Raw genomic sequence first — 15000 nt, 5'->3', positions numbered from 1 at the left:
ACTTCAAGAGTGTATCAGTCTGTAGTGGAAGGAAGGCGGGGTAGGGGTCGGCCTAGGAAGGGTTGGAGGGAGGGGGTAAAGGAGGTTTTGTGTGCGAGGGGCTTGGACTTCCAGCAGGCATGCGTGAGCGTGTTTGATAGGAGTGAATGGAGACAAATGGTTTTTAATACTTGACGTGCTGTTGGAGTGTGAGCAAAGTAACATTTATGAAGGGATTCAGGGAAACCGGCAGGCCGGACTTGAGTCCTGGAGATGGGAAGTACAGTGCCTGCACTCTGAAGGAGGGGTGTTAATGTTGCAGTTTAAAAACTGTAGTGTAAAGCACCCTTCTGGCAAGACAGTGATGGAGTGAATGATGGTGAAAGTTTTTCTTTTTCGGGCCACCCTGCCTTGGTGGGAATCGGCCGGTGTGATAATAAAAAAAAAATAAAAAATATATATATATATATATATATATATATATATATATATATATATATATATATATGTGTATATATATATATATATACAAAACAACCACTCTGAAAGAATAGAGAAATTCCAAGCGCTTTCGTGACTACTCACATTATCAAGGAACTATGAAAGTGAAGCATCCAAGGAAGCTATATAAGGGGTCCGGCCAGCATCTCACTATCAGATCCCACAACGGTTAAACGTGACGCGCGGCGAGCCAACTTGGATAGGTGAGTTGTGCAAAGGACCTATCCAAGTTGGCTCGCCGCGCGTCACGTGTTTAACCGTTGTGGGATCTGATAGTGAGGTGCTGGCCGGACCCCTTATATAGCTTCCTTGGATGCTTCACTTTCATAGTTCCTTGATAATGTGAGTAGTCACGAAAGCGCTTGGAATTTCTCTATTCTTTCAGAGTGGTTGTTTTGCATATTTTGAAATCACCTGTTTACTGTGATCTTATTGCATATATATATATATATATATATATATATATATATATATATATATATATATATATATATATATATATATATATATATATATGTATATATTATTGTGATCACGAACGAGTGGTATTGATCAATAACAACACTGCACTAGCCAAGGACTCGAACCCATGCTGCTTTGGCCTGCCTCATGGTAGGCGAAAACTCAGGACGCCTTTACCCACGGGACCAATCAATCCTTAAGAGTAGCGCACCCAGCGGAAATGAACGTTGTACTGAATGTTGGAAATGAATGGTTGTCCAGAGCAATTGGTATTAATTGTTGGCTGGATAAACAGTGTAAGGATAATGCAGTACCATTCATTGGCAACTGGAACAACTTCTATGGCCGAAATGACATGTATGCCAGGGATGGGGTTCACTTATCCAGGGCAGGTGTGGGTTTTCTTGCTAACTCAGTTGAGGGGGTTGTTAGGACTTTAAACTAGGATTATTTAGAGGTATGGGTTTAGAAATGATAAATAATGAGTATGGATATATTGACTTAGGATTTGATATCGTGAATCTTAATAGTACCTGTCATGGAGCAACTCTGGGTAATGATGATTGCAGAAATTGTGTAAAAGCAAAAGTGAATAGAAAAAATGTGCAGAAGAAAAAACATATGATGGTATTTTACGCTAACAGTCGAAGTGCAAGAAATAAGATTAATGAACTACGTTTGGTAGCATGTGCTGGGAACTTTGATATCATTGCATTAACTGAAACGAGGTATGATTTAAAGAGTCGGGGGTTTAAGGGATTAAGTTGTTCCATGTGGATAGATGTAATGGGAAGGGGGGAGGAGTCGCATTATATGTTCGAGAAAATATTAATTGTTGCATAAAAACAGGTATAAAAATAGATGGAATAGTAACAGAATCTGTTTTGGTAGGGTTTGTAGAAGGTCAAGAAAAACTAATTCTAGGTGTAATATACCGACCTCCAGGCTTGGATCACGATAGAGGGAGACTTCTTTGGGACGGAATTGTTAGGGCTTCTAGACACAATAACATAGTGATAGTAGGGGATTTTTAACTTTAGTCAAATTGTCTGGACTTCTTTGCCCAGTAATCTGGGGTCCAGTGACTTTATGGAAGCAGTTCAGGACTGTTTTCTAAAGCAGTGTGTAGCAGAGCCTACCAGGGGTAATAATTTGCTAGACCTAGTCTTGTCAAATAAGGAAACACTCGTAAATAATCTGGGGATCACTGAAGAGCTTGGCGCAAGTGATCACAAATCCATCACTTTTAGCATTAACTGGGAATACAAGAATAATGATAATACGGTAAAAATCCCTGATTTTCGTTCGGCGGATTACAATGGACTTAGGGAACACCTGTCTAATCTCGACTGGGGTTATCTAGCTAATGATGTTATTGACGATGATCATACTCATGATTACGAAGGGATCTCCATTTATGATTTTTTACTTAATAATGTACACCGTGTTCAGAGTATATACATTCCACAGAGAGAAATTAGGTCTAATAATAACGATCCCAAATGGGTTAACAGTAGGTTAAAGCATCTATTAGAGGAGAAAAGGGGAATTTATAGGCGCATCAGAAGAGGAGAGGTTAACCTTACTGACCAATATGTTCAGCTTAAAAGAGAAGTAAAAAAGGGAATTAGAAAGGCTAAACGTGACTATGAAATTAGAGTTGCTAGTGAATCAAAGACCAATCCAAACGGGTTCTTTCAAGTGTATAGGACGAAGATGAAGGAAAAAGTAGGACCTCTGAAAATTGGGAATGGACAGCTGACGGATAACGAACTGGAAATGTGTTCCTTATTTAATGACTATTTTTTGTCAGTTTTTACACAGGAAGACATAAACGAGATTCCAGAAATTAACAATTATTCAGTTCCTGACGAATTCAAATTAACTAACATTAGTGTCACGAGGGACATAGTTATCAAACAGATAGACAAACTGAAGCAAAATAAATCCCCGGGGCCCGACGAGTTGTTTTCCAGGGTACTTAAGGAATGCAAGATGGAACTTAGTCAGCCATTAACGAGTGTGTCTTAATGTGTCCATCCTTACTAGTGTTGTACCAGAGTTGTGTAAAATGGCTAATGTGATTCCTATATTCAAATCAGGGGATAAGTCCGTTCCTTCAAACTACCGTCCAATAAGCCTGACATATATAGTGGACAAGTTATTAGAATCAATTATAGCTGACATTATTAGAAGTCACCTTGAAGAGCGTAATGTGACTAATGAATCTCAGCATTGGTTCGCAAGAAGTCATTCCTGCCTGACAAATTTGCTGATGTTCATCAATAGAACATTTGAGGCAGTAGACAGTGATAAAGAATATGATACTGTTTATTTGGATTTTAGTAAAGCCTTCGATAGAGTACCTCATAAGAGACTCTTAAGAAAAGTGGCAGCTCATGGTATAGGAGACAAAATTCTAGCATGGATAGAGGCATGGCTTACCAATAGAAAGCAGAAAGTTTCCATTAATGGGGTCAAATCTGAATGGGGATTAGTCACTAGTGACGTTCCACAAGGATCAGTTTTAGGCCCTCTCTTGTTCATAATTTACATTAATGACCTTGATGAAATGATTACGAGTGACATGGCAGATTTGCTGATGATACAAAGATAGGCCATATGATTCATTCTGAGGAGGATAGCAATGAACTCCAGGACGATTTGGACAAATTAATGTTTTGGTCTGAAAAATGGCAGATGAAGTTCAATGTGGATAAGTGTATGGTACTAGTCCTTGGTAATGAAAATAACCCTCGAAGCTATAATCTAGGTGAAGTAGAGCTTGGTCATACAGAATGTGAAAAAGACTTGGGAGTCATGGTAAGCAGAAATCTAAAGCCAAGACAGCAGTGCCTAAGTATGCACAACAAGGCTAACAGATTACTTGGATTTATCTCAAGAAGTATAAGTAACAGAAGTCCATAAGTTATTTTGCAGCTCTATACATCACTAGTGGGGCCACATTTAGATTATGCCTGGATATAGACTCAATGGGGAACATACAGAGAAGAATGGCTAAAATGATTTACTGTGTAAGAAATCTCCCGTATGAAGACAGACTTAAAGGCTTAAATCTCCACTGTCTGGAGAGACGTAGAGTGAGGGGAGATATCATTGAAGTGTATAAGTGGATGACGGGCATAAACAAAGGAGATATTAATAAAGTACTGAGGGTGTCGAACCAGGTAAGAACCTGAAATAATGGATTTAAGCTGGATAAATTTAGATTTAGAAAGAACATGGGTAAGTACTGGTTTTCTAACAGAGTTGTAGATGCGTGGAACAATCTTCCCAGTGTGGTGATAAAGGCTAGGACTTTGGGCAGATTTAAAAAGAGATTGGACAAATATACGAGTGGGAGGGGCTGGGTTTGATTTGTGTCATTTGGTACGGGAGCAAATTCTTGGGTAGCTTTGGGTAGAGCTCATTTTAATAAGGACCTGCCTTGTATGGGCCAGTATGCCTTCTGCAGTGTTCCTCTATTCTTATGTTCTTATTTGGACACAACCGCCCACAACCCAGCCATACCTTTTTTGATCTGATCACCAGAGAGAGACAGAGAACACACAGAGTCAGGCAGACGATGGACACCGAACACCCGATAATGCTGATCCATCGAAGGTAAGTCTGGAAATGAAATTTACATTGTATAGAAGTAGCATAGTGCTACGTGATGTATCTTAGTGTTTCTTAATGTATCTTAGTGTTACTTAATGTATCTTAGTGTTACTTGAAATATCTAAGTGCTACTTGATGTGTCTCAGTGTTACTTGATGTATCTGAGTGTTACTTGATGTATCTCAGTGTTACTTGATGTATTTCAGTGTTACTTGATGTATCTCGGTGTTACTTGATATATCTTAGTGTTACTTAATGTGTCTCAGTGTTACTTAATGTATCTTAGTGTTACTTGATGTATCTCAGTGTTACTTGATGTATTTCAGTGTTACTTGATGTATCTCGGTGTTACTTGATATATCTTAGTGTTACTTGATGTATCTTAGTGTTACTTGATGTATCTCAGTGTTACTTGATGTATCTTAGTGTTACTTGATGTATTTCAGTGTTACTTGATGTATCTCGGTGTTACTTGATATATCTTAGTGTTACTTGATGTATCTTAGTGTTACTTGATGTATCTCAGTGTTACTTGATGTATCTTAGTGTTACTTGATGTATCTTAGTGTTACTTGATGTATCTTAGTGTTACTTGATGTATCTTAGTGTTACTTGATGTATCTTAGTGTTACTTGATGTATCTTAGTGTTACTTGATGTATCTTAGAATTACTTGTTGTATATGCTACTTGATGTATCTCAGTGTTATTTGATGTATCTCAGTGTTACTCGATGTATCTCAGTGTTACTTGATGTATCTTAGAATTACTTGTTGTATGTGTTACTTGATGTATCTTAGTGTTACTTGATGTATCTTAGAATTACTTGTTGTATGTGTTACTTGATGTATCTTAGTGTTATTTGATGTATCTCAGTGTTACTTGATGTATCTTAGAATTACTTGTTGTATGTGTTACTTGATGTATCTTAGTGTTACTTGATGTATCTTAGAATTACTTGTTGTATGTGTTACTTGATGTATCTTAGTGTTATTTGATGTATCTCAGTGTTACTTGATGTATCTTAGAATTACTTGTTGTATGTGTTACTTGATGTATCTTAGTGTTACTTGATGTATCTCAGTGTTACTTGATGTATCTTAGAATTACTTGTTGTATGTGTTACTTGATGTATCTCAGTGTTACTTGATGCATCTCAGAGTTACTTGATGTATCTTAGAATTACTTGTTGTATATGTTACTTGATGTATCTTAGTGTTATTTGATGTATCTCAGTGTTACTCGATGTATCTCAGTGTTACTTGATGTATCTTAGAATTACTTGATGTATGTTAGTGTTACTTGATGTATGTTAGTGTTACTTGATGTATATCAGTGTTACTTGATGTATCTCGGTGCTACTTGATGTATCTCAGTATTACTTGATGTATTTCAATGTTACTTAATGTATCTCAGTGTTACTTGATGTATCTTAGTGTTACATGATGTATCTTAGTGTTATTTGATGTATCTTAGTGTTACATGATGTATCTTAGAATTACTTGATGTATGTTAGTGTTACTTGATGTATGTTAGTGTTACTTGATGTATGTTAGTGTTACTTGATGTATCTCGGTGCTATTTGATGTATCTCAGTATTACTTGATGTATCTCAATGTTACTTAATGTATCTCAGTGTTACTTGATGTATGTTAGTGTTACTTGATGTATGTTAGTGTTACTTGATGTATGTTAGTGTTACTTGATGTATGTTAGTGTTACTTGATGTATGTTAGTGTTACTTGATGTATGTTAGTGTTACTTGATGTATCTTAGTGTTACTTGATGTATGTTAGTTTTACTTGATGTATGTTAGTGTTACTTGATGCATCTCAGTGTTACTTGATGTATCCTAGTGTTACTTGTCTCTCAGTGTTACTTGATGTATCTCAGTGTTACTTGATGTATCTTTGTGTTACTTAATGTACCTTAGTGTTAATTGATGCGTCTCGGTGTTACTTGATGTATCTTAGTGTTACTTGATGTATCTCAGTGATACTTGATGTATATCAGTGATACTTGTTGTATGTTCGTAGTTTCTTTACTAATCAACTTTAAAGTAACACATTATTAGTCGACTCATACATAGTTCATTACTAATTAACTAATAAATAATTATTTCCTAATCAATCTACAAGTAACAACTTACTAATGAACTTACACGTTGCTTCTTACTAATAACACCATATATATCCATGAGAACAGACAGGTCTGTCAGGTGGTCGCAGGCACAGCGGGTGTAGTGGTCAGTCTGTTCTTCCACCCAACAACCAGCTGCTGACCAGTCGTCGTTCAGGTTGTCCCACCACACGCAAGTGGCTGGGCCCAGGAGGTAGATGTCGCCGCTGTAGATGTGTTGCAGCTTCATCCTCACCGCCGCTCCTCTAGCTGTGTGTTTGTATCAAGAAATCTGATTGTATCAAGAAATCTTATCCAACTCTGAGGAGCCGGATCAGATTTTCGCATTATAATCAGTTAAAAACACGTAACAATATGCACTAGACACTAGTGCACTAGTGCATATTGTTACGTGTTTGTCACTGATTATAATGCGAAAATCTGATCCAGCTCCTCAGAGCTGGGGTGCGTGCCCAAAATACAGCAGGCATTACCCCTCTGAACAGCAGCGCTGAATCGCTGGAACAGAAAATTAGCTTTCATGGGATCCCTAGTTACCCTGATGAGTCTTTTGCCTAGCTCCTGAAGGAACTTAGATGCACTCTTTCCCCATGAGCCTATGGGAACAAACATACAATGATGGGAAAGTTCTCCATATTTTCTAGACTTTTGGGACTCCCTGAGCTGGTGGCTGCCCCTCCTTCCTCCCTGGTGTATTGGAGATAGGTATCAGCCAAGGTAGATTCGCATACGTAGTCCCACACCACCTGCTTGCCGTGTGTCAAGGCTTGAAGGGTGATACCATCTGGATGCTTCTGGCTGCCATCAGATCTGCATAGCTGGGGTGGCTCCCTTACTGCTGGGCATCCAGCTGTTGTGAGGCTCCTCTTGATAATGTTATTAACCTCCTCATGTCTTGCAATCTTTCCCTCGGCACACAAGACCATGGTACCCGAATCAGTCAGCTGCTTCACTGCCACAAATACACCTGTGTTCGGCGAGAATAGGGGCGGCAAGTCGAAGGGCAACACCAATCTGAATGGTCTGTGGGTCGAGGCGTGTGCCAAGGCTGGAGTTGGGAACAGCCAACGGAAAGTCCCCTGCATGAGGAGCTCTCACTGTCAGGAGGCGGACTCTATCCTTCCCTGACACACTTTGAAGCATTGTTGAGGCTATATTCTCCACTACTGAGCCATCCCAGTGCGACTGTTTGTAGTTGTTGGGGGGAAGCAGGTGTGGTTTCAGAGCCCGTTAGTTTATCCCAGATCATGGCTCCGTCAATGAACATTTGGTCCTGGACTCTATCATTGTCCCTAAGATGTTCAGGGAGAATCGCTGCTACAACTTCACTGGATGCAACGCATGAGGACAGGAAAGCAGGTAGCGCAATCTGTGATGACTTGCGGACACCAATGCCTCCTAGTCTGACTGGAAGAGTAGCTTGGTTCCACTGCCCGTCTTCTAGAGTAAGGTTAAGTACTTTCATAAAAATCTGCCTCAGGATACTGTCATATTCGTGCAGTATAGGGATATCATATGAAGGTGCCCATCTTAGGAAATATGTCAACCTGGGCAGACTCAAGCACTTTGTGAGAAGCTACAAGGCATCGTGGGTGTCAAGATTGCCTATTCGTTGCTTCATTCTCCTCAACTCTTCCAGTTTCTTCTTGAGAATTCTGTCAATGGCATCACTTCCCAGAGGTGCTCCAAGCAAGACACTATTTGTGGGGGCAATGACTGCTGCTCCTGGTAGTTTTGATCTCACTGCATCTATCACTTGTTGACTGACTGAGATGATCTCTCATTTGGATGGATTCAAGATGAGACCCATTTCCCGTCCCCGTGTCATTACCTGTGTAAGGTCATCTAGAAGGGCCTCTTTTGTACCTGCTAGTGTGCCATCATCCAGGAACCAGATGTTTAGCTCACTGGTCAGTCTGACTGTGATTTCCCCAACCGCTATACAGAAGAGAAATGGTGCTGGACACCCTCTGATGATGTGATTTCATGCTCTCCAAACTGGAGCATTGATTCCTTTCTATATCCAGCTGAAACAAAAGGGAAGAGACCAGGGAAATGTTCTTGTACAGCTGCTAATGCCACGTCTCTTTTCAGGAGATTAAATGCATTTTTGAAGTCTAATTTTACCACTGCATTGTCCTCGGGAAGGTTGTTGATATACGCCTTAGCTGCATGTACCGCTCATTCACTTCCCTGAGAGAACCCAAAGCCAAGTTGGTTTGATTGAAACATCATGGCCTCCTCTGCGCGAATACCTCGGACAACAACTTTGGAAACGAGGCGGCGAAAAGTGTTGCCTACCTCAACTGGCCTAATTCCTCCATCCTTCTTTTTAAGGGCACAAAGTCATGCACCAAAAAATAAAGATTTAATTTTGTTAGGAATCAGACCAGCCAAGGAATTATTGACGAACCTCGTGATCTCTGAAAGCAGTGTCTCTGCAATCTCCCCGATAACTTTAAATGCTGTGGCCTTAGTCCAGTGTAACCACCAACAATACCGGATGGGAACGATATTACTGCTTTTTAAATTGCTGAGTCTTGCACAATCAATGGTTCCACAGTGGAGACAGAGGTGTTGGAACTGTTAGTGCCCCTTGCTTCCCTGGCAGGGTGCTTCCGTTCAAGTGCTTCAGCAGTGTCAGCATCCCTGGGGGCAACTGAATTTTCACTCGTAATAATTATGATTCCCTTACTGTGTTGCCTTTTCAATTTTGCTACTTATACTTACACTTAGATCACACTACACAGGTATGCACATACATATAAAAATACACATATCAAGGTTTTTCTTCTTTTTTTCTTTATAGTTCTTGTTCTTCTTGATTTCTCTTATTGTCCATGAGGAACTGGAAAAGAATCTTTCCTCCGTAAGCCATGCGTGTCATAAAAGGCAACTGAAATGCCGGGAGCAATGGGTTAGTAACCCCTTTTATGCATAAACTGCTAAAAATTAGGAAAAGAAAAACTTTATAAATCTGGGACGTTTGAATGTGCATGGATGTAGTGTGGATGACAAAGAAATGATTGCTAATGCTATGAATGAATGGGAATTGGATGTCCTACCTCCAAGCGAAAGAAAGCTAAAATGGGTAGGGGAAATTCAGTGTGGAGAAATAAATGATATTAAGTCAGGAGTATCTGAGAGAGTTAGAGCTAAGGAAGGGGTAGCAGTAATGTTGAAGGTTCAGTAATGGAAAGAGAAGAGGGAATATAAATGTTTAAATTCAAGGATAATGTAGATTAAAATAAGCGACGGATGCGAAAGGTGGGTCCTAATAAGTGTGTATGAACGTGGAGAAGAGAGGAGTGTAGTGGAGAGAGAGAGATTTTGGGAGATGTTAAGTGAGTGTGTAGGAACTTTTGAGCCAAGTGAGAGTAATTGTGATAGGGGACCTAAATGCTAAAATAGGAAAAACATTTAGGGAGGCCGTGGTAGGTAAATCTGGGGTGCCAGGAGTAAATGATAATGTTCAGCTTTTGATTGAACTTTGTATAGAAAGAGATTTGGTTATAGCTGATAAATATTTTAAGAAAAAGAGGATAAATAATCACACAAGATACGATATAGGGCTTAATGACAGTAGTTTGTTTGACTACGTATTGATAGATAAAAGACTGTTGGGTAGACTTCAGGCTGTCCATGTTTATAGAGGGGCCACAGATAAATCAGATAATTTTCTAGTTGTAGCTACACTGAGAGTAAAAGGTAGATGGGATATATGGAAATTGGAAGCAGCAAGTAAGAGAGAGGTGAAGTTTTATGAACTAAGGGAGGAAGCGGTTAGGGCAACATATAAACAACTGTTGGAGGATAAATTGATTAGTGAGAGAATAGGCAATAGGGTAGAAGATGTATAGGGTAAATTTAAAAATGTGGTGTTAGAGCATTCATCAGAAGTTTGTGGTTACATGAAAGTGGGGGTGGGAGGGAAGAAGAGCGATTGGTGGAATGTAAAGAAAGTACTAAGAAAGAAAAAGTTTGCATATGAGAGGTTTTTACAAAGCAGAAGTGATGCAAGGAGGGCGGAGTATATGGAGAGAAAAAGAGAGGTTAAGAGAGTAGTGAAGCAATATAAAAAGAGAGCAAATGAGAGAGTGGGTGAGATGTTATCAACAAATTTTGTTGAAAATATGAATAAGTTTTGGAGTGAAATTAATGAGCTAAGAAAGCCTATGGAACAAATGGATTTGATAGTAAAAATGGGAGACAAGAGTTAATAAATAGTGAGTATCGGGGAGACGGAGGGAATATTTTGAGGAACTGTTAAATGTTGAAGAAGATAGGGAAGCTGTGATTTCGTGTATGGGGCAAGGAGGAATGACATCTTGTACAAGTGAGAAAGAATTGGTTGTGAGTGTTGGGGATGTGCATGAGGTAGTGGGTAGAATGAAAGGGGGTAAAGGAGCTGGGATTGATGAATAAAAGATAGATATGTTAAAAGCAGGTGGGGATATTGTTTTGGAATTACTAGTATTTATACTTAATAAATGTATGGAACAGGGTGGGGTAGGTACCTAGGGATTGGCAAAGAGCATGCATAGTTTATTTGTATAAAGGCAAAGGGGACAAAATAGAGTGTAAAAACTATAGGGGAATAAGTCTGCTGAGTATATCTGGTAAAGTGTGTGGTAGAGTTAATATTTGAAGAATTAAGAATGAGACGGAGACCAGGATAGCAGATGACCAAGGAGGCTTTAGGAAAGGTAAGTGGTGTGTAGACCGAGTGTTCACAGTGAAACCATAGGTGAACAGTATTTAGATAAGGGTAAAGAGGTTTTTGTAGCATTTATGGATTTGGAAAAGGCGTATGGCAGGGTAGATAGGGGAACGCAATGTGGCAGATGTTGCAGGTGTATGGTATAGGAGGTAGGTTACTGAAAGCAGTGAAGAGTCTTTATATGGATAGTGAGGCTCAGGTTAGAGTATGTAGGAGAGAGGGAGTAAAAGTAGGCGTTAGACAAGGATGTGTGATGTCACCGTCGTTGTTCAATATATTTATAGATGGGGTTGTAAGAGAAGTGAATGCGAGGGTCTTGGCAAGAGGCGTGGAGTTAAAAGATAAAGAATCACACACAATGTGGGAGTTGTCACATTTGCTCTTTTCTGATGACACAGTGCTTTTGGGAGATTCTGAAGAGAAGTTGCAGAGGTTGGTGGATGAATTTGGTAGGGTATGTAAAAGAGAAAAATTGAAAGTGAATATGAGAAAGAGTAGGTGACGAAAGATTGGATATCAGATTGGAGAGATAGAGAGCATGGAGGAGGTGAATGTTTTCAGATATTTAGGAGCGGACGTGTCAGTGGATGGGTCTTTTTATGAAACAAGATTCTATTATATTCCTGTCGATCATGGACTTGCTTGATACAACTTTCTCAGCTTTTTGAAAATCAATTGGATGGTTAAAATCTCTCACATGAATAAATACAGCATTAAAATCTTGTCCAGTTCTAATGCTATATTTATGTTGTTTTAATCTTAGTTCGAGACTTTTACCAGTTTGACCGTAACAAACTTTATCACAAATTTTACAAGGATTCTTATAGACACATCCATCAGCATTTTGGGGGGAATTCTTTATCAAAAGTTTTTTTTTTTACTGTATCAAGATTTTTAAATACAACTTTGATACTAAAAGTCTTAAGAAGGGAAGACACATCAACCAAGTTTTCATGGTAAGGGAGAACCAACATATTTTTAATTGAATAAAGTTGGTTGATTTACAATCCAAAAAGGGACATAAACCCATAGATGCAACACAGTACTAAATATCGATAACGAGGTATGACACGAAAAAACTAAAGTGGCAAATTGTTTTAATTCATACTACACATCTGTGGCATCAACACTAGTAAGTAAAGAACCAGCTTCATGAAATACAGATTCTGTTAAGTTTAAAACCTACTGTACCAATAAAGGGGTAACCCCAAACACTTTGAGAAAGAACAGTGCAAAAAAGAACTAAGCAGGTTAAACCCAGCTAAAAGTACTGGCCCAGATAACATCCCATCGAAATTCCTAAAAGATGGTGCTTCTGAATTGCCAATCCCCATTGCTTACATAATAAATTTATTTATCACCATTACTATTGTACTGGAGGGCTTCAGGAAGGCCAGAGTTACTCCTGTCTTCAAAAAAAATAGTTGGTCGGATGTCAGCAAATATAGGACAGTTAGTATACTCAGTGTAATATCCAGAATTCTAGAGAGGGCAGTATACTGTCAAGTAGTTAAGTATCTTAATGAACAACAGCATTGTTCATAGTTACTGCTACACTATAAACGCTCCTATGATTTAAGTATCTTCATCACTGTTTTCTTATTTCATATTACATCTTGCTCATCTCCATTAATAGCTAAAATGGAAATGTCCGACCTTGTATTATTATCTATTATCATCATCATCATCTTTGTCTTCCAATTGGTCTTGTAAATTGTATTGTATAATGTTTTAAAAGTGATTGTATAAATTATGATAGGTAAGGGTTTAATGGTTCATCCTCTCTTTTGGGTGTATTGCTAAACACCACTTATCTTCCCTTACCCCCCCTTTCCCATGTATGTGTCACTTGACTCCAGCCATTGTTAGTTTGGCTGAAGCAGTTGGGTTTCACCCTCTGACTTGACCACATCTAGTTGGCTATTATACTCTCCTTTAGTTGTGAATTCTCTAATAGCTTGGGAGACTGTATATTCACTTAACTGTTCTTTGAGTGATTACTGGGATAAACTTTACCATTTACGTCTCTCTGTGTAGAGATATAAGACTGCTATTCGTCAAATAATATGACATAATATTTACCTGCATTTGCATAACTGCTAATTACTTGCTGGAGAAAGTTATAAAATCTCCTACCATTTATTAAGAGTGCTGAGAATTGCACAAATGTATACCTATCTAAAAGGTTCATGTGATACAAAGCACATTTTTATGAAAATCTGCGGAGATATACTAAAACTACCAATTCTCTATTATTTAAACAAAGTGGATATGTTTCATAAAAAAATAAGGCTTTTTTTTTTTTTAGTCTTTAAATCAAAACCCTTTTAAAATTGTCTCTCAGAATTGTCACGTCTGTCATGTGTTGATATCCGGTAAATATCATTAAGGGAAGCCAAAATTAAATAGTAAGACGCAACAATTACCTATCAGGCTTTAGGAGATCTTACCCAACCGACACCTCCCTAATTAATCTGATAGATTACATAAAAACTGAAATGTCGATAGGGAACCTCACAGGAATGATAACCTTAGACTTACAAAAGGCCTTCCATACTGTCAACCGCAAAAATATTATGTAAGAAACCTCAAGCTATCGGCACAGATTCCATAGACTGGTTTAAGTCCTATCTTAGCAATAGGAAACAAATTGTCAAAACCACAAAAAAGAATCAGAACCCCTGCCGACAGCACGTGGAGTTCCCCAAGGTAGTATTCTGGGTCCCTTATTATTTCTGTGTTATGTAAACGACATGTCCATTAGTGTCAGGTGCTCCTACTGTAAGCGGATGGCAGTGCTCTGTTAGTGGGAGGTAAAGACCCACAAGACAGTGTAATAACATTGGAACTGGAGCCCTGCAGCAAATGGTTAGTAGACAATAAACTATGGTTACACTTCGGGAAAAAGGAAGCCATACTCTTTGGTACAAAACATTAACTGAGAAGGGTAAATAATTTTAATGTCCAGTGTAATGGGGAACCATCACTTCGGTTTCCTCAGCATAATATCATGGTATCCCCTTTGACCCATGCATGTCAGGAGAACTGATAGGGAACAGAGTAGTAAAGAAAGCGAATGCCCAGAACAAAATGGTAAGATTCATCCTGGACCCGAGCCCAAGAGAACATGTAGGCCAGGATGAATTACAACTGTATATGATGAATGTTGAAGACAGTAAAAAAAACTGAAGTTAAATAGTTTATAAAATTGCTCACAAACAATATCCAGAATATCTCTTGCTGCCAATTTTGTCAAGGCTGGGAACCAAAGCAATCATAGTACTAGGGGGGAGAAAGCATAACTTCGTAGTACCCACAGTCAGTGGCCAGGTTTAAAACACCTTTCATTGTACAGCAATAAAGGAATGGAATAGACTGCCTGCACTTGTCAAAGCCAGCCATAGCATGAGCCAGTTCAGGAAGACAGCCATAAGGTACCTAATGAATGTAGCGACAGAAAGAAATAGAAATATATTTTTATTTTTTTACCTAACACAAATGTAAATATAAGCAACTTATTTTACCTTTTCCCTAGTATATCTCTTTTACAGTATAATAAGATATTATCTCATTTATAGTA

The 15000-nt window shown here is 38.6% G+C and overlaps 1 protein-coding gene across 2 annotated transcripts in view; it reads right to left on the bottom strand.

Annotated features, from left to right (window-relative positions):
- LOC128693117 (adhesion G protein-coupled receptor L3) overlaps window positions 1-15000 on the bottom strand; it is a 305787-nt gene that overhangs the window by 60255 nt on the left and 230532 nt on the right. For both annotated transcript variants that reach the window (XM_070089532.1, XM_070089533.1), the window contains exons 19-20: window positions 6723-6949; window positions 4474-4572 (exon numbers count right to left, since the gene is read on the bottom strand). In XM_070089532.1, coding sequence (XP_069945633.1) covers window positions 4474-4572; window positions 6723-6949 — 326 coding nt within the window. The remainder of the gene's footprint in view (window positions 1-4473; window positions 4573-6722; window positions 6950-15000) is intronic.

The sequence above is a fragment of the Cherax quadricarinatus genome, chromosome 28 (genome assembly GCF_038502225.1).
Source record: "Cherax quadricarinatus isolate ZL_2023a chromosome 28, ASM3850222v1, whole genome shotgun sequence".
In the NCBI taxonomy this organism is placed as follows: Eukaryota; Metazoa; Arthropoda; class Malacostraca; order Decapoda; family Parastacidae; genus Cherax; species Cherax quadricarinatus.
The sequence above is the reverse complement of the archived record's forward strand: the minus strand, read 5'-3'. Positions and strand labels throughout refer to the sequence as shown.